Source organism: Theobroma umbraticum, unplaced genomic scaffold (assembly GCF_002168275.2).
Source record: "Theobroma umbraticum cultivar Fairchild unplaced genomic scaffold, ASM216827v3 scaffold_51.0, whole genome shotgun sequence".
Classification (NCBI taxonomy): Eukaryota; Viridiplantae; Streptophyta; class Magnoliopsida; order Malvales; family Malvaceae; genus Theobroma; species Theobroma umbraticum.
Window position 1 is genome coordinate 9151044 of NW_018397260.1, and position 19009 is coordinate 9170052.

The 19009-nt window shown below is 40.5% G+C and overlaps 4 protein-coding genes and 2 non-coding genes across 6 annotated transcripts; 1 reads left to right on the plus strand and 5 right to left on the minus strand.

Moving 5' to 3' along the window:
• Positions 1–831: 831 nt before the first annotated feature.
• DUT1 (DUTP-PYROPHOSPHATASE-LIKE 1) lies at positions 832–1863 on the minus strand. The gene is made up of 3 exons (XM_021429724.2): positions 1586–1863; positions 1400–1491; positions 832–1296 (listed from the first exon to the last, which is right to left on the minus strand). The coding sequence occupies exons 1-3, from the start codon at positions 1846–1848 to the stop codon at positions 1052–1054; spliced, it is 600 nt and encodes a 199-aa protein (XP_021285399.2). The 5' UTR covers positions 1849–1863; the 3' UTR covers positions 832–1051.
• Positions 1864–2400: 537 nt separating this feature from the next.
• Positions 2401–11145, plus strand: LOC110416202 (GYF domain-containing protein). The gene is made up of 10 exons (XM_021428098.1): positions 2401–2565; positions 3568–3656; positions 3848–4768; positions 4845–4965; positions 5055–5198; positions 5685–6449; positions 6649–9385; positions 9891–10081; positions 10189–10248; positions 10522–11145. The coding sequence occupies exons 1-10, from the start codon at positions 2496–2498 to the stop codon at positions 10908–10910; spliced, it is 5487 nt and encodes a 1828-aa protein (XP_021283773.1). The 5' UTR covers positions 2401–2495; the 3' UTR covers positions 10911–11145.
• An 82-nt stretch (positions 11146–11227) lies between these two features.
• Positions 11228–13037, minus strand: LOC110416203 (uncharacterized). Its single transcript, XM_021428099.2, has 3 exons — positions 12579–13037; positions 12288–12503; positions 11228–11662 (listed from the first exon to the last, which is right to left on the minus strand). Exons 1-3 carry the CDS (start codon positions 12837–12839, stop codon positions 11585–11587), a joined length of 555 nt encoding a protein of 184 aa, XP_021283774.1. The 5' UTR covers positions 12840–13037; the 3' UTR covers positions 11228–11584.
• Positions 13038–14099: 1062 nt separating this feature from the next.
• Positions 14100–18655, minus strand: LOC110416681 (DUF620 family protein (DUF620)). The gene is made up of 3 exons (XM_021428723.2): positions 17833–18655; positions 17392–17730; positions 14100–17040 (listed from the first exon to the last, which is right to left on the minus strand). Exons 1-3 carry the CDS (start codon positions 18130–18132, stop codon positions 16543–16545), a joined length of 1137 nt encoding a protein of 378 aa, XP_021284398.1. The 5' UTR covers positions 18133–18655; the 3' UTR covers positions 14100–16542.
• LOC149527216 (small nucleolar RNA R16) lies at positions 15498–15582 on the minus strand. The gene has a single exon (XR_016351286.1). It is a non-coding gene; the product is annotated as a small nucleolar RNA R16 (small nucleolar RNA).
• On the minus strand, positions 15629–15716 carry LOC149527217 (small nucleolar RNA R16). Its single transcript, XR_016351287.1, has one exon. It is a non-coding gene; the product is annotated as a small nucleolar RNA R16 (small nucleolar RNA).
• Positions 18656–19009: the final 354 nt, after the last annotated feature.

Consider the following 19009-nt stretch of genomic DNA (forward strand, 5'->3'; position numbering starts at 1 on the left):
ACGTTCTTATAGATGCCCTGTGTTTCTTAGCTATGAGGTTGTGCTATAGAACAGCTCGAAGTTCAAGTTTCTAGCAGGACCTGGAGGCTTAAGCATGCCGCATTGGCTCTCCTTTGAGTCTTTGTCACGGTAAGATTATCAAAATAGCTCAACAGGCTAGTTGAAAACGGAAGAAAAGAAATCGTTTGAAATAAAAATTCTTATGAATAAAGCCTAATTGTTCCTTGAAGGTAATCGAAGATTATTGGCTTCTCACTCTCAAGTAATTTTCAAGGCAAAGGCACGTGATTCTTTAAATTAAAAAAATTGTTGAATTAGACAAAGTCAATCCATGCTGGGCACAGAGGCACGTTATACATGCCATTTAGGCTTTAATCTTCTTCAATGCTTTCTCCTCCCTTTCCTTTTGTGGGCATCGCGGCCCTTGTTCTTCTTTACCTTGTAATCTTTTACCTAGATAGCCAGGATGATGATGATCAACCGAAGACGAAAGCAGCAGCAGCATACATACTAGCGAAGAAGAGAATTATTCAGGCTTGTCTATCGGAGAGATACAACAACTCCCTTGGTTTTCATTGTTGTGTAAATACCACGACGATCAGTGCTGTTTGCCTGGAGGTGCAGGATCATTCCAGTTTGTATATATATATTCCATGCACATTGTATTGGTGTTTGGTTGGTAAGAAAACCCACCTGCCCAAATTGCCGTTCCCTATTCAAACCGAAAGAACTTGCAGATATTGTATGAATTTAGGCCTATTGGTCCCTATTTATTTGTGGGTATAATAATTTCATAGCACAGAAAATATGATATTGACACGTACAATCAGAAACCAGAAACTAACACAACTGTACCATAATGTAAAAGATCAGTGAGATAGCTCAGTTACTGCTGGACATGTAAGGGTCTTTACAATTCAAAACACCATGAGAAGAAAAACAAAGCAGCTTTCCTCACCATTGATTCGACTAAACCACCCAACAAAGTTTAACCCTCTAAAATGACCCCTAATCCTAACCCATTACACAGGAAAATGAAGAACCCATAGATTCAAAGACCGGTAGATCCAAATCCGCCAGCACCTCTTGCAGTGGAATCCAGATCATCAACTTCCAAAACATCGGGTGTCATGATCTTCTCAATAACCAACTGCGCAATTCTGTCACCCACTTTCACTTCAAAGTCAACATCCGAATGATTGAACAAAATAACCCCAAGAGGGCCCCTGTAATCAGCATCGATTACCCCTGCACCCACATCAATGGAGTGCTTCCAAGCCAAACCAGACCTCGGTGCTATACCCAAAAAAAAAAAAAACCCAAAGTTTCACTCTACCAACGAAATCGATTAACCTGGAATAGTATAAAGATGAAATGTATAAAGTACAGAGATTTATACCAACGCGACCATAGGTGCCTTCAGGTATTGCAATGCTTAGATCAGTAGGAACCAGGGCTTTTCCTCTAGCTGGCACTTTGGTATCCGTTGCACTGTACCAGAAATTAAAAAAAAGAAGGAAAAACCCATCAATTTTATTCTAAATCCAACGTGATTTTCATGAAGGATAAGGTTTTGAGGATTTACCTTGACAGATCGTAGCCAGCAGCGAGAGGGGAACCTCTTGAAGGCAACACGGCTTTTTCAGACAGCCTTTTAACTCTCAAAACGGAGACAGCACCTTGAGCAACTTCGTGCACCCCATTCTGACTGAGTTTTGGGACTTTCGGAGACGGCTCTTTGATTTCAGAGCTGGTCTTAAGCTGATCTGCTTGGGCCATTTTGAATGATCTTGAAAACGAAAAGCAAACTGACAGAGGGTTCAAACGAATGGGTTTGAAGACTAGCATTCCTGAAGCATCGCCATTGTTGTTATATATACATGAATGAACCCTGGAATTTCGGTCTTTGTGATGGCGCCAAGTGTTCCCGCCATTTTCACTGCAGCAATGTGCGCCGCTCTGTTTCAAAAGTGCGGAACAAATTTACGTGGTGCGCTGCTTTAATTTCCAAAAACGACATTCCTTTACGTCGTAGCATATTTCCACCCTAACCTGGGCGGTCGTGGCGTATTGCGCACCAATCGAACCAAAAACGGATACACACTTTTTTTCTTTCCTCACCAAGACCTCGCGTGTAACTCACGGAAAGAATTATACGGAAAGCGTGCTTTCCACGTAGTTCGTCTAGCGCGTAGATGTTATCGACCGGATAATCATAAGAATCCGTCCAACAGTAACTATAGTTGGACAACAAATTAACCCCTACTCACTAACGTAAGCCGTAACCTATCCCTCCATAATTTTATCTTTTTACCACTTTTTTATTATAATTTGTTTTTTTTCACCGAACCTATATTTCCCCCGTCTCTTCACGATCTTCCTTTTCTCACCCCGCTTAAGAGCACGAGAAAAAAGGAAAAAAGAAAAGAAAAACAGCAACAAGGGTTTTCCTTTGGTTTTCTCTCTTCAGTTCTTTCAACTTTCACCGATCATCCATGGCTCATAGCTCTGCCTCCGATTCCCGCCAACACCTCACTGTCAACCCTCCCCACCCGATCTCCAAAGGTATTTTACCCCAGGGCTTCCCTTTTCTGTTCTCTCATTTAGGATTAATGGCTCCTTTCATTCGTCAGAGTAAAACCCTAGCTCAGACCTTTTCTTACTCCCTTGTGCTCATTTCCTCGTGTTATTGAAGCATTATTGTAGATTCAGTGGTTTTGCGAGATTGGTGCGGTTATTATTGTTTTTGTTTGCTCGAAGTTAGGGTTTTTGGTTTTATCGCTTGGAAATGCCAGGCTTTTGTTCTTTTTTTTTTGTTTCTCTGGTGTCATTTTTAGTGCCGTCTGGTTATTGAAATGTGAAGAAGAGAAATAAGGATAGCTTTAAGCTGTTCACTAGTGCGGCGCACTTTAGTTACCGAACTGAAAATATATTTTTTTAAAAATTATTTTCAATGTTAAAAGTGCGATTTGATGGCGACGTACTGACGTTATTCTTTTTGTTTTTAATTAATTCGACTCAAAAAGGCGATTATTGGACATACTTTTTGATTTCATTTCTTGTACAATTTTATTACAGAGTAATTTCTTTCAACCACTTGTTAGATGCTAGGATTTATGTGATTAATCTTATATATCTTATTCCATGATCAGTGACGACTTAACTTTTTGCTATCTACTGATGTTTTAAATTTCAGATCATTAACTGTTTCAGGATTTGCTTTTTCTAAGACATCTCTATGTGCTAGTTTAATTTAGTTGCAATGCATTGCTGCATCTGAAAGTCCATTGACACTTTGCAAACGATTTTTGTCTTTACACCTGATTTTTTTTTCCCTCATTCATGATTGTTTTCCCTCTTATCCGATGTTAAACCAATGTGGGAGTTTCAAGAGGCAAGTTTGGTCATTTCTTAAAAATCTGTTTCTATAAAATTCATTTCTTGTATATGTGCTAGTGTACCTGTTGTGTGTTATCGTTTGGGCGTAAGTTTAAGCATTTTAATTACAAACACTTACTTTGGATATATGCCATTTTTCTAATTGGTGTATCTGTTTGATTTATGCAGATGTTCAGGGATCTGAGAATCCTATTCCGCTTTCTCCACAATGGCTTCTGCCAAAGCCAGGGGAGAGTAAGCCTGGACTAGGAACTGTGGTATGTTGTTTTTTGGCTATAGAATTCTCGTTGTTTATTTGTAGACTTGGGTTTTATGTTGTTTGAATGCTTCTTGCATCTTCATTTCAACAAACTGTTCTCATCTCAAGAATTAGTTAGTGTTTTGTTTAGTATTCTTACTGTGTCAGAGGTGCTTCTTTTTACCCCTTGATATTCAATTACCTATACAGGAAAGTCATCCTGCTCCTTATATAGCTCATGGCAGTCGCTCTGATGTCATGAAGCCATCAGGAAATGGTGAGGAGATGCATGATACCCTGAAGAAGAAGGATGTTTTCAGGCCATCCTTACTTGATATGGAAACTGGTCGCCGAGACCGCTGGCGTGATGAAGAACGAGACACCCATTCATCTGTGCGCAAAGATCACTGGAGGGATGGAGATAAAGAGCTCAGTGACACCCGCAGAATGGATCGATGGGCAGATAACTTGCCTTCAAGACACTTCGGAGAAGCACGCCGTCCTCCCTCTGAGCGGTGGACTGACTCAGGTAACAGGGACTCAAACTATGATCAACGGCGTGAGAGCAAATGGAACACACGCTGGGGACCTGATGATAAAGACACTGAAAGCTTGCGTGACAAGTGGACGGACTCTGGCAGAGATGGTGATATGCCTCTTGATAAAGGGCTGTCACATCTTTCTAGTCACGGGAAGGATGAGAGGGAGGGGGATCACTATCGGCCATGGAGATCCACCTCTTCTCAAAGTCGAGGAAGGGGAGAGCCTCCTCATCACCAAACACTAACTCCAAGCAAACAGGTTCCCACATTTTCCTACAGCCGGGGACGTGGAGAAAACCACCCTTCAACATTTTCTGCTGGCCGTGGAAGGGGAAGTTCTGGTGGAAATCCAGTGGCTAGCGTATCTTCTCATCGTCAATCTCTCGGAACCATATCAGACAAGAGTGAAATTGGCCATGGGGAGCCGTCCCCTTTAAGATATAATAGGACAAAATTGCTTGAGTTATATAGGAGAACTGACATGAGAATTTATCAAAAACTCATAGAAGAACTTGTACAAGTGCCTTCTCTTACACAGAATGAACCATTGGAACCTCTAGCTCTTTGTGCTCCAAATTCTGATGAAATGGTAAATTTCTTTCTCTGTATTATAATGGTGACGTTCGATTTAGACTCTGCTATTGATTTGATTGCCTTTTGGACAGGTTGTTCTGAAGGGAATTGACAAAGGGGACATAACAAGTAGTGGTGCTCCTCAGGTGCCTAAAGATGGGCCTGCTGGCCGGAACTCAATAGAGTTTACTCATTCAAGACGAAACAAGATTGGTATTCTACCAGTTCAAGATAAATTACTCCTGTATATCTGTGCTTATTTTGGTGTAGTGTCTAATTTCTGCTTGGATTGGTTTACGCAGGCAGCAGGGAAGATTTACTGCCTGCTGTTGACGATTGTAAAGATGAAAGTGTGGATGTTCCGAAGAGCAGTTATTCAAATTACTTAGAGGGTTCGCCACTTGAAAAGCATAAGGGATACCCAGACAGTAAATTCAAACCCGAAGGTATAATTACATAAACTGTTTAGTTTATATTTCATTCCAATGGCAACCATCCTGCAAATTATTTTATTGGCTATGAAAAGTCTTCTCATTTGAAGGTTTTGAACCATATCAGATATGGTTCATTGCTACATCTTTTTAAGAATTACTGTTATATGGGTTGGAATAAAGAAGGCTTCAGTTAGCCAAGCCCAATCAGTTTGTCTTGGGGATTAAGGGTTAGTTCAGATTTGTTATGGGGAAGGAGATAATCAGCTCTTATAGATAACATTTGTATGTTGAATGGATTGGTAAGTTAGTTTAATATGATTGGTGTTTTGAGGTTTTTTGCACACTGATTTTCAGCTTTTGTCGTTCTGTCTGAAATTCAGTGCGCTGTACCGCTTTGTGTAGATCTGACATATTGCTTGCTTGCTCTATCTTGACAGCATCAGTGTTTCTATTATGTGACTACTACCATTGATCTTTTATGCACTTATATTTTTGCAGCTATGGATGATACCGGTTCTTACAGAAAGGCTGATGAGGTGCCCATAAGTAGGGAAATAAGCTCACAAGTGACTAACTCTGTTAATCCTGGCACCATGTGGCGAGCCTCATCTTTGGGAGAACGGTCACATACAGTGGCACATGATTGGAAGGAGATTCCAAATGATGTCAGGTCAAGAACCCCTGATATATGCTGGTCACAACCACAGAACGATATGATTAACCAACGAGAAAGTAATGTGATGAATTCATCCTATTCCAGAGATGAAACGAATTGGCAAACCAGTGAGGATCCTATTCTTAAGAGGCAACCATCTGGAGTTTTGGAGAGGGAACCTGAACTGAGGAAGCTGCCTGCTCCAGAGGACCTTCTCCTACACTACAAAGATCCTCAAGGTGAAATTCAAGGCCCTTTTTCAGGGATTGACATTATAGGTTGGTTTGAGGCAGGATATTTTGGGATAGATTTGGAAGTTCGGCTTGCAAGTGCACCCAAGGACTCACCGTTTTCTTTACTTGGTGATGTAATGCCACATTTACGAGCTAAAGCACGACCACCACCTGGATTTGGTGTGCAAAAACAGGGTGAACTCTCAGATGTGTCAAGCAGGCCAAACTTGAGTAGCTTTGGGAAAGTTCATGTTGGTGCAAGTGAGGTTGATATTATCAGAAATGAGCCAAGACCTAAACATGGTTCAACAACAGAAGCTGAAAATAGGTTTCTGGAGTCACTCATGTCTGGCAGCTTGAGCAATCCATCTCAAGGTTAGGTTTTAACATACAGAAACAGATTTATTTAATTTATTTGATATAATCTAGTGTGCTGAACTCTGAAAGGTAAAGTATTCTAGTTTTTTGATCTATAAGGAATCCCCCCTCCCCACCCCCGGAAGTTTATTCAATCTTTCTTCTAGTATTTTCAAACGGGTGACAGCTTAACGTATCTCGTATGGTTTTGATTTAGGTCTGCAAGGCTATATTGCTAATAATTCTAGTAGCATTCCGGCATCTGGTATAGAAAGTGGAAATGACCTCTATCTCTTGGCCAAGAGAATGACGCTTGAAAGGCAGAGGTCATTACCAAAACCCTACCCTTATTGGCCAGGGAGAGATGCTGCATCTATGGTTTCAAAGTCAGAGATCATCTCTGACTCACCTGCACCTCATGCAAAGCTCCTAACATCATTGACTGACAACATTCTTCAGCCACCTCATTCACAAGGTGCTGATATGATGTCCATCCTCCAAGGATTATCTGAAAGATCTGCTCCTGGAGTAAACAATAGTGTTGGTGGTTGGTCAAAGTTCCCATCACAAGGTGCTTTGGATCCTCTTCAAGATAAGATTGAGTTACATCACGCGCAGAGTTTTCCAACCCAAGCATCATTTGGGATCCAGCAACAGAGGCTGCAAACACCAACCCCACCTTCCTTGACAAGTTTGCTTGGTCAAACTATGGATAACTCATCTGGTATTTTAACATCAGAAAAGTTGATCTCCTCTGGTTTATCTCAAGACCCCCAACTGCTATTGTTGCAGCAGCAGCAGCAATATTTGATGCAGCAGCTACCACCCCAGGCATCAGTAACTACACAACATATGTTATTACTTGAGAAGATCATGTTGCTTAAGCAGCAACAGAGACAGGAGGAACAGCAACAGTTGTTACGGCAACAACAGTTGCTTTCACAGGTTTATCAAGAACATCAGTCCCAGCAGCATTTTGGTGAGCCTTCTTATGGACACTTACAGGCTACTACAATGCCAACTGGAAATGCATCAGTGGATCCCAATCGACTCCAGTCATCACAAGATATGCTTCAGATTGGCTCACAGATACAACTCCCAGCCACCCAAGATGAACATGCCAATAACTTTATGAATCTGCCTCCGCAAGCTACCAAGGATATGGGTTATGCTGTTAGTTCTGAAGCTCCTCTGCATTTGCCGCACCAGATGTTTGGTAGTATCAATCGTCAGATGAGCTGGGGAACTAATGCCCCAGAACAGGTTAATGACATTCAACAGTCTTTGCCAGTGACAACAATTGTTGAAAGCTCACCTTCAATGGAAGTGATGACTTTATCCTCCCAGGAGGCTGCTCTTGTGCAGGCCCCCTTCATTGCTTCTGACTGTCATGCTCTTAAACCGGAGCAGCCACTGGACGATGCTCAGAAGATGGATGACATTGTACCAATTGCAGCCGCAGGGAATGATGCAAATTGTGTAACTCTGGAGCACCCTGAAATTGCTATTACTAGAACCTCTAAAATTGATACACCTATTAATGAGCATGTTCAACCTACTGCTGCTATTGATGAACTGCAAGTTGAAAGAGAAAGAAGTGATGATCAGCCTTCTGTGGTGAGAGAAGTTAAGAATGTTGAAGCTCGTGAGGTAAGAAAAGCTTCAGAAAAGAAGACTAGAAAGCAAAAATCTAGTAAGTCGTTACAAGCTTCTGACCAGGCAAAGGGAGTTGCAAAGGCTTCCTCTTCGGTGCAGTTGAAACCATCTGAAACTGAAGAGCCAGTTGTTGGTGACACTAACACTGCAGGAGATAACCTTTATGGAACATCTCCAAGAAAGAGGGAAGAGAATAAATCCAGAATTGCCACCGTTGTCCACATGGATTCTCAATATGTTCAAAGCTCTTCAGCTGCAAATGTTGGTATTGCTGATGCTGAAACCACAGAACACAAGGGTGAATCCAGACTTTCTGATTCTTTTCCAGCACAGAACACGCCGATACAGCCTGCCTTACGTGCTTGGAAACCTGCTCCTGGTTTCAAGGCAAAGTCATTGTTGGAAATACAACAGGAAGAACAAAGGAAGGCACAAGCTGAGATGGCTGTATCAGAGATTACTTCTTCTGTGAACTCCATGAGTTTGTCAACTCCTTGGGCTGGAGTTGTGGTTAGCTTGGAACCCAAAGTTTCTAGAGAAAGTCAAAGAGATGCAGATATTATCGAGGCAGCTGTTGGGAAACCTGACAATTCTGCAAATCCAAATAGTGAAAAGAGCCCATTACATGATCTGTTGGCAGAAGAAGTTTTGGGAAAATCCAGCGAAAGAGATGCAGATGTTCCTGACAGTATTTCTACTTTATCGTCTGTTCATATTACCACCACAAATGTGGAACCTATTGATGATGACAACTTTATTGAGGCGAAAGAAACTAAAAAGAGTCGGAAAAAGTCTGCAAAAGCAAAGGGTGCAGGAGCAAAAGTGTCGGTTCCTCTTACTCCTGCTGAAGTGCCTGTTAGTGCAAGTCCTGTTGAGAAAGGCAGAAGTTCTCGTCCTGCGCAGCTGGAGAAGGAAGTATTGCCTTCAATTCCGTCAGGTCCTTCTTTGGGAGATTTTGTTCCTTGGAAAGGGGAGCAAGTAAACCCTTCCCCTGTGCCAGCTTGGTCTACTGATTCTAAGAAACTTTCTAAACCCACATCATTAAGAGACATCCAAAAGGAGCAGCAGAAGAGGAATTCCTCTGTCCAGCCCACAAATCCAATACCAACTCCTCAAAAATCCCAGCCAAGTCAGTCAACTCATGGTGCTGCTTCATCATGGTCCATCACTGCATCTTCACCATCGAAGGTTGCATCTCCCATCCATATTAATTCACATGCATCTTCTCAGTCAAAATATAAAGTCGAAGATGACCTATTCTGGGGCCCTATTGATCAGACAAAGCAAGAAACAAAGCAGTGAGTTCTCTTCACCAATCCACCCCGTCCCCCCTGCAAAACGTAAAAACACACACAGACACACACACACACACACACGCACACACTCATGCTTAAATGTTTACGGTTCTTCAGTATTGTCATTGCTAGAGTGAATTGGAAAGTTGGGTCTATCTCTTGTTATTTCATCAGTTATCCTGTTCAGCAACTCCTTATCTGGAGTACTTGTTAAATCAATGTTACTTCATATAACCTGCACACAGCTAAGTATGGCAGCTAGAGAGTGATATTATTCTAGTGAAAAGAAAATTTAGATTTTGACGTAAACTTTAATATAATTATCCCAATTTTTGGAGTCAATGCGGGAATACTCTTTGCCATTTTTATCCCATCCAAAGCCAAGACTTATAATACATCCTTGCAAACAGAGAAAAGTAAATGTTTATCCTTGCTGACTTTACATTAATGAGATTCAGTCAATTATTCCCTACAGATGTGAATTTTTGTTATCTTTTGTTGTAAACAGAGCTGATTTCCCGCATCTAGCAAACATGGGCAGTTGGGGAACCAAAAATACTCCTGTTAAAGGAATTGCAAGCGGGTCATTAAGCCGACAGAAGTCAGTGGGTGGCAGACAAATTGAGACTACTCTGTCATCCTCTCCTGCCTCTGCATCTTCCCTCAAAGGGAAAAGGGACACATCGGCCAAGCATTCTGGTAAGTCATCCTGAGATGATTAAGGTCTTTGTAGAAAAAGTTTGTTGCTTTTTATTAACTACTTGCTATAAAAAATTTGACATCATGTGCATTTCACTTTTATGCAGAGGCCATGGATTTCAGAGAGTGGTGCGAGAGTGAGTGTGTTAGGCTTATTGGGACAAAAGGTATGGCGTTTTGCTATGTGGTATAAGTTATACCTATTCTAGGTAGAAGACTATGTTTGTATATTATCCTGTTTTCTTTTTGTTGTAATACAGAGCATGTCATTTTCGGGTTTAACCTCTTCTTTTCAGCATAAGATGATGTACTAATAATTGCTCGTCCTATCTCTAATTCTGTGAATCTATCATTCTAGTCTTCTAGATATAAAAGCTGGTTGAATACTTGGTGATTGTTGGCATTTTAACCTTGTTTCACTTTTCCTTTCTCTTTGCTAGATACAAGTTTCTTGGAATTTTGTTTGAAGCAATCTAGATCAGAGGCTCAGATACTTCTGGTAGAGAACCTCGGTTCATTTGATCCGAACCACGAGTTCATTGAGAAATTTCTCAACTACAAGGAGTTGTTACCAGCAGACGTACTTGAGATTGCCTTTCAAAATCGAAATGACCTAAAGTTCACAGAGGCAAGTGCCAGAAATGTAAATTCTGGCAATACGGCTGCTGGTGACTTTGACCAGGATAATGCAGTCGGCCCAGATGGTTCTTCAAAGGGCGGAAGCAAGAGGAAGGGGAAGAAGGGAAAGAAGGTGAGTCCCGCTGTTTTGGGATTCAACGTTGTCAGTAACCGGATCATGATGGGTGAGATTCAGACGGTAGAAGATTGATATTTTCGAGAGAACATAGTGGGTGAGATTCAGAGGGTAGAAGATTTTCGAGAGGTCGGTGTAAATACATTTGGCTTTACTGTTTGTAAATGTTCTAAGTTGGGATTTTTTCCCCCGCCTCCTTACAGAGTAACAGCAGCAGCAGTAATTTTGAATCTGCTCAAGCGATTTTGTTGAAGAAGATGTCAGTTGCGGTGAAGTCATTTATTTTTAATTACAAGAGAGGTTCATCATAGCAGCAATGTGCTCTGTGTATTCGTTGTTAGGTTTATTCTTTCAAGTTTCAACGCATTTAAAATATTTCATATATGAAGGAAGACATGAAATACAGATATCTTGCACATTAGAAACAAAGGAATTTAGCAACATGGAGGCCACATTTCTTCCTCCAATGTATCCACCACGTACGAATAGAATTAATATTCCGTAAGTGTACTTGTCCACAATGCAAGGACCTAGACTTGACTCAAAGCATCCATTTTTACACTTCAACATCTCAATTCTCAAAGACGTCAAGCTTCCACTGCTTATTCAAAGGTGGAAGGTGGGAAAATTGGACACCAGCAATTGGAATTACCAATTCATCTTTCGTGTGCCATTTCCTCCGAACTTGAAGCAGAAGGAGAGATTGCAAGGGTGAAACTGGCAACTCGTATGGTATGGGGGAATTCCTGTTATTGCATAGTCCCAGTTACAGCTATGTCCTTTGGTTCATCAGCTTGATTGAAAGTCTTTCTTCCTTGACTGGTACTCTGGACATTACAACAAGATGACGAATGTTAGAAACCTACTTATTTGTCACATCATATGAAGAAATGACTTGTTCATAATAAAAAAAACAGCAGAGAAATTCCCGAGTTATTAATAGAAAATTATTCGAACCATGGGCAAAAGAGATCCAAATTAACCCCAAAATAGCATGGTTTTAGAGAAGTAATTAAGAAAAAGGAATGCTGATTTGATTATCTATTAGGAGGTACAGGACATTCGCACACCCCCATCCCTTCTAACAGAACTTTACTATAAACCAATCTCTGAATTGATAACAATAAAAGAATCTAACTTCCATGGCATTCGGACAAATCCTGGATTTTTCTGAGTTAACAGGAAATGTTACTTAAATCTGAAGGGAACCAACCAAGAGGAACAAGCAACCTTTTTAATCATTAAAAAAATAATTAAAATAAAGCACCCTCACTGAATTGCGGGATCCTATTACTTGTTCAGAACAGTGCACTCAAATTCTCCAAATCTTTGGAATTCAACTTATGCCCACAGCAATGAAAGAATGAAACCAGGCTCTAATCTTTACATGAAGCTATGGGGTAGATCAAAATCATGTAACAGGGATCAATATCAGAGGAAGAGAATGGTGACCTTTGATTTTGGGGAGAGCGGATCAAGATTTAGGGAGCGCATGGATAATTTGGCAATCTCAGACATAGCAGTGTCTCGAACTCCAGGAACATCACTTGATAAATATTCATAAGCAGCCTCAAAAGCTTCAAGCCAAAACTTCGGCAAACGAAGGCTAGCGCTATGCGTATAAACATCCCACATCTTCCTCACCACCTTCTCTCTATCTTCCAATTCCTAGGATGAGACAAACGAGTCAATCCCAAAGAGAAAAAGAAAAGAGAGAGAGAGAGAGAGAGATTGATTGCTTACGAGGACGTCGAGATCGTCATAGACAGAGAACTCAGAGTCATCAGAGAATCTAGTAAGGTCACCAGAAGACCATTTGAGAGAAACAGAGCCAGTGAACATGGACCAGAAAGCAAGTAAGAGAATTGCAGCCAAGACCCAGAATTTGTACCCACTTCTACCGACGAAACCCGCGACAGAGCTGTGTTTATTCGCACTGCCTGCCGTTTGTTGCTGTACGGGAATCGCTATCGAAACCACTGTCGGTGAATCCTGGCCCTTCATTCTCAGCTCTCAACCACAAAGTTTTGAAGCCGCTTGCCTGTTTTTGCTAGAACCAGTGATTGGGATAGAGAGCAGAAAGAAAGAATTGACTGTTATTATTAGAGAGAGTGGAAGAGGGAGCAGAAAGGTAGGTGAAGTGTCATAATAATGGGAGGAAGAGAAGACTTTGCAGTAATTAAACCATTAACATGATATTCAGCCACGAGAGTTTCGGTTTTAGGCCTTTTAGCAACTACCGGCGCTGTTTTTGCTTTTGGTGGGTCCAACGAGGCGCCGTTACATGCGACTTTAATGTCTTACCACCCTTTGACCACCGCGTTTCCTCGGGTTGACTTTTACACCCGTGACGGTGCTCTAAGCAAACGATTAAATATAAGGTTAAGACATGATTAGTGTTAATCAATGTTTAAATGGTGACATAATGAAAGACGGAAAGCGTAACGTTGAAGAACATTACATTGTCCTTTTTCTCGTACACAATCTCAAAGTAACACAACTCATAGTGAATCAATGTCTGTCTTTGAACTAGTTTGGTCTTACAAGACAGTGTCGAAGTAATATTTACTCAAATTTCCATCTAGTGTGGGTCATTTGATTTTATTCCAAGAGCTACTAACAGAGTACAAAGCGGGTGGGAAAGCTAAGTCCCATAACCAAATACTAATATTTACAGGTAAATAGCACGAACAAAAGACATATCATTGTCCCCACTGCTTGACTGCCTTGAGGATAGATATGATGTAGAAACCACCCCAGACAAACGAAGATTACAGCAACACATGGGACAACAGTCTTTGTCTTAGATTTACAGCACCATATCCAAGCGTAAGAAGAACAAGATTTGACCATCCATTTCTACCATAGGCGAGACCAACCTGATCCCACTAAGCCTCATAATGCTTTATCCAGCAGTTAGGTACAGTTGTGGCTTTGTGGTTTCCACATTGTTCTGGATAAGCTTATCACTTGACCAACCAACTACCGTTGTGATTCCAATGGGGGAACAGAGCCTTCATAGCCAGATAAGGCAAAAATTTAACGTCAATTGTTTGTTCTGCATCATTGGGCCCTAACTGTTGACTTTGTCGAGTTCATAATCTTTTAAACAGATTAACCTTTTACATCCATTGATGTGGTCAGCAAAAGAAGCCACCCACCCAATGCATATCAAAGCATCAAACTACAGCATGAAATATACAAAGATAATCAATCAAAGAATGTGATAGAAAGGGCAATAAAACATAAAGCCAATATCAACAATAATCATTAACAGATCTCCATTGAATTACATTTGATCTGTTCAGCTAAACACAATGCTAAAATAAAAGCAATTAAATTAATCTACAATTAACTAAGACTAAGTTTGAGTTTAGTGTACTACATGTGGAGCACTTTTCTTGCATTTTAATTGGATGTTAAACCAAATATGGAATGTCTTTACATCCAATTAAAACACAGGAAAAGTACCACACATACAGCAGCATACCAACCACATCCTAGGTGCTACCACTCTATCACTGCAATACATCCCACTAAATCCATACCAGACCTATGTGAACCCAATACAATTTAGAGATGCAGAGCAGCGGAGAGAAAAATTCCACCACCTTGCACCATTGATCCAAAAATCCCACACCACACTTTGCCATCCAGCCAAATCAGCCCCATATCAGCTAGCTTGATCATTCAAGCTAATCAGAACTTCAAATCTCCTGTTATAAAAAAAAATACACATCTAGAAATAGCCTTAAAATCAAACATGAGCTCCCAAACTAATATATATGTTCCTAAAGATTATACAAAGATGAAAATCCAGTGGTGTTGATCAACCAGAATTGCAAAAGTCTTCACAATCTTAAAATCTTCAACTCAAAAAACTTCTGGACAACATCCACATGGTCATAAGGTCCTTTGCAAAGCTCTACCTTAATCCATGTAGAAGTATGATAAATTGTTACCAAATGCATAAGAGCACTAGTTAAATTTACTATTTAAAGAAATATCTACATTCAATGCATAGAAAATCATCAAAATAATTGTGAACAACTGCATTTTATATGAAAGACATTTCTATAAATAGCACCTTAACGAATACTCTTAAGGCAGTAGATAACAAGTTCACCAAACATTTTACAGAACCTGATATTTGTTTAGCATGAAACACAAAGGATTTACTACAAAAACAAGCAGACTAAACTCAAGATACATTCCAAATAAAACCAAGAACCATCAGTGCTGCAAGTGCATAAGTAAGAACTTCACAAACCCAAGTCTATTTCAAGAGTTATTTCACCATGCAGCCATATAGATTGATAATACTTTGCTCAGAAGATGCATAGCTATAGCTAATCATAGACTAATATCATATGTCCAGACATAATTTAAGCAACTTCATCATTGCATAAAAAGATAAATCTTTTCAGCTTTAAACTACAAAGTTCAAAAAAGAAAAGAACTCAGAAAACAAAGAGAGCTTGAAATAATTGAAACTCAGAGAAATTCCACAAGTGGAAAATTGCAGACATACAACATGGCATCAGATTCAGACCGCCCGTCTGCTTCTTCTCATCATTGAAAATAATATTAAAATCAAATAAAATAAAAAATTTTACAAAACAAAATGGTAAAAAAAAAGGAGAATCTTAAACTCAGTTGAGCGAAGGCATCAGATAATAAGCGGAGTTTATCAGTCTACATTCATGTTTCAGAGTGTAGGATAAGAAACTTTACATCATCTGCCTTCACTTCAAAACCATAAAATCAAATAAAAAGAGAAAATTAAAAGAAAAATTGGCATCAGAATATCAATAAGCGGAAAACTGATTCAACACGGTTCATCAGAGTGTAGGATAAGATAAGCATTCATCCCTTGCCAACAACAAAAGCTTCTACTTGGATTTATAAACTAAGCAAAAAGCAGTAATTTTTTCTTCTAAAAGGAAATATCGGTAAGTCCATTTGACACCAAGGCAAATAAAGATAATGCAATGGGCTGGTAAGCTAACCTCTCGCTATCTGCATCCGTTATATCTCCTTAAGCATCACTTACTTTTGCTTCAAAAAGGAGAGGGTAAACAGATGCAAGGAAAGAAAAATCCAAACCAAAAAGAAAAAATTTGTAATTTGTTTTGATTTTAGGAATCGAAATTTAAAATAAGATGGAAATTTCCAGCTAGGGTTTTCCTCACCAAAATCAATTGCAGGAAGAAGATAATCAACAGAGAAAGAGAGAGAAATCTTCAGAGGCGGCAAGCTGAGAAGAAGCTAGGGCTCTTTAGTAGCTTAAATAGAGTTTACAGGAATTAGGGTTTTCAGCGTGAGCCCTTTTTTTTTTGTTAACTGGGAAGTGTCTACTGTTGACTAAAGCGGCGCCGTTTATTTGGGCCTTTTGAGGGATTTTGTTCCCAAAATGGGCTGAAAGGGCCTGTTATAACATCAAAATGGGCCGAATATATTCACTGACATGGGCCTCGCCAGGCCCAAGAGCTTAAACTGTTTTTTGCAGGCTAATGGTTTTAGTCTTGGATAGTAAGATAAATTTTCCACCAACAAAGAATTCAGCAAAGCTTAATTAGCCATGGACGACTGAAGCGATTCTCAAATTTACCTATATGTACACGCATTTTTGTTCGACTTTCCTTTGTGTTTCAACTTCTACAAAGAAAAAAAAAGGAAAAGGAAAAGGAAAGGAACTCTAAGCTTATCATTGCTCTCCACCTTCTTGCTCTCTCTTGAGATCAGCTGGAGGCAGGAAGGTTTCATTGGACAACCCACAAATGTTGAAATCAACCTCATCGATCCTCCAAGTTTCTTCAATCTTCCTCTTCTGATTATATGACTTCCCGTATCTGTAAAGTGTCGTGATCGTCTTCCCACTGTGTGCTATGTTGATGCCATCGATGTACTTGTAATCTTGGACCACTGTCTCCACGCTGGTCTCCCAAAACGCACAGTCGTTTCCCTTGACGGGTTTCATCCTGACCAGCTTCGTGTCCTCGAACTTGACGAGGAGTCCTGTTCTTTGGCTGAAGTACCCCCAGATTGTGTGGTGGATGATTTCTGTTTGCGCTGAACTCTGCACTTTGAGGGCGTTTGCAGCAGTTTCAAGCTTGAGAACGAAACAATCTTCGTTGTTAATAGCCTGCTCTCCTATGCAAACCGCATCCAAGAATAAGCTAGCAGTGCACCTGGGGTCCAGGCCCTGAGGAATCCACAGGGTGAATATCATGGAAGTTAGATTCAATGCAGCATAAGACAGTACTATATGAAAGTTCCAGTCATATTATTTCTGTGAATAGGTTTTCGTGGCCTAAGTTACCAGAAATAATTGGTTCACAATGTTTTTGATTTGATTAAAGAACTAATTAGAATAAGAAAATCTTTGGGCCAACTACAAGAGGGAAAAGTTTCACAGCATGTAACAGCATTGTTCCACAACAATGAATCCAGCTCCATCCTTGATTTCTATCATAACATTCACGTTATAACATCCTTGTCCGACCAAATTCATTACATCAAGGTTCCAACAAAACCATCTAAAGAGGAAAATTACCTGGAAGAATCGGCGAAGGGGTCGTGGAGGGCCTCTACTTGCATGACCAGGTTGTGAGGACGACTGGTTCCAGGCAACCTTACCGTCACTGCCTGCACTGACCTTGAAACCAGAGACAACTAGTTCTAAATACCACAAATCCGGGTTCTTTTGCCATAACACAAACCCGCCGACCTCGCAGTTGCCTCGGGTATGCACGCTATCATCACCCTGCTGCATCTCTGACCCCTGCATTTTCACCTGTCCCACTGCATACATGCTAGTCATTGAAGTCAACGCCAAATGTCCTCCGGTAGCGGCTACATACTGCTGTACTATATATTTTGCAGTAGAAGCTTCCTGTTCATACAACAAGAATCTTGTTATCTATGTACTATGTCTCTGTGTGTGTGTGTGTGAATATTCCAGGAATGAAGGAAGATATGGAAGAGTTGTACTCACAATAGAACAATCTTTCGAATTCAGGGGACCTGAAAGTGTATAATTCTCTAAATGAACCTGGAAAGGGATGAGAGGGGCGCCAACAATCTTAAGCAAGGCCAAGAACTCATTGTCTGATTTGGCTTGGAGATGGGTTGACCTGTCAAAAGCTGATTGAGCTTTCATCAAGGCACGCATGTTTTGCCACCGCAAAGCTGCATTGCTGCCCATCTTGGTGTACATCTCTTCAGGTATGGGCACTTCCAGGACGGTCTCCAGGCCATCTTGTTTGTCAAGATTAGGACACAGCTTCCTTATCATCACGGCAACAGGAAGGGAAAGACAAAAGGGGAGAGAAAGAGGAAAAGGAACCCTGGCAAGAGAAAGGAAACCTTCCTCCTTCCTCTCGCCCTCTGAGCTTGAGGTTGTTCGAACGGAAACCTTGCCTTTTGCGTTGGAAGAATCAAGTTGAATCACCTGGAATGAGATAGGATTTGGAGAGCCTTGGCCTTTGGGGGAGGGAAGATTTTTTGAGGCTTGAGGTGCCCCTTGCCCGTAGGTCTCGTCGTGCACGCACGATTTTAACGGTATGTAATTCGTTTAATTTGGGATTTGGTAGCCCAGCATCAGCAAAGCAGCAGTCTTGTGTTTAGGTACAATACCGATCTCACAGATGGAATTCCCCATTTTTGTATGCAACCAAATCAATCAGCTGTAGTGGCAGCCTGTAATTGGCCAGTTCGAATTAACAACATGGCATATTGGCAATCACAGAGACAGGTGATGAAACCTTTCGCAAGCTGACTGCCCCTAGCCAAAAAAGAATGAGGAAAATCCTATATAGATTTCGTACCTGAATTTCTGTTTAATTTAGAGCTTTGGCATGACTACCAAACAATTCGGCACTTCTGTTTGGTGATGAAACAGTAATCTCCCTAGGCCCCCCTATTTATATCAATTTAAAAGGTGGTTCATACATGGGAAGATCAAGTTTCCTTCTATCTACTTCTTCCTTCTTCCTTTTTTTTCTCCCTTATACATGCATGGTATATCATACGTATAAGATTCACTTCACCTACAATTAATTGTGTTCAATTATGCAAATCTCAATCCTTTATCAGTACGAAATTTAAATAATTTCCATATATTTAAAAGTGAATATGCAATTTTGATCGAAAATTAAATGATTATAAAATTT

Bases quoted from the DNA above. Each gene is read 5' to 3' on its own strand.
- LOC110416203 (XM_021428099.2), bottom strand. From the start codon at position 12,839: ATGAAGGGCCAGGATTCACCGACAGTGGTTTCGATAGCGATTCCCGTA. The intron at 12,504-12,578 runs GTAAGCAATCAA...GTCTCATCCTAG, and splicing joins ATGACGATCTCGACGTCCTC to GAATTGGAAGATAGAGAGAA. The intron at 11,663-12,287 runs GTCACCATTCTC...TGTAATGTCCAG, and splicing joins CGCTCTCCCCAAAATCAAAG to AGTACCAGTCAAGGAAGAAA.
- LOC110416202 (XM_021428098.1), top strand. From the start codon at position 2,496: ATGGCTCATAGCTCTGCCTCCGATTCCCGCCAACACCTCACTGTCAAC. The intron at 10,082-10,188 runs GTAAGTCATCCT...ACTTTTATGCAG, and splicing joins CACATCGGCCAAGCATTCTG to AGGCCATGGATTTCAGAGAG. The intron at 10,249-10,521 runs GTATGGCGTTTT...TCTCTTTGCTAG, and splicing joins TAGGCTTATTGGGACAAAAG to ATACAAGTTTCTTGGAATTT.
- LOC110416681 (XM_021428723.2), bottom strand. From the start codon at position 18,132: ATGATAAGGAAGCTGTGTCCTAATCTTGACAAACAAGATGGCCTGGAG. The intron at 17,731-17,832 runs GTGAGTACAACT...TTGTATGAACAG, and splicing joins ATTCGAAAGATTGTTCTATT to GAAGCTTCTACTGCAAAATA. The intron at 17,041-17,391 runs GTAATTTTCCTC...TGGATTCCTCAG, and splicing joins CCCTTCGCCGATTCTTCCAG to GGCCTGGACCCCAGGTGCAC.
- DUT1 (XM_021429724.2), bottom strand. From the start codon at position 1,848: ATGCTAGTCTTCAAACCCATTCGTTTGAACCCTCTGTCAGTTTGCTTT. The intron at 1,492-1,585 runs GTAAATCCTCAA...TTTCTGGTACAG, and splicing joins GCTGGCTACGATCTGTCAAG to TGCAACGGATACCAAAGTGC. The intron at 1,297-1,399 runs GTATAAATCTCT...TTTTGGGTATAG, and splicing joins AGGCACCTATGGTCGCGTTG to CACCGAGGTCTGGTTTGGCT.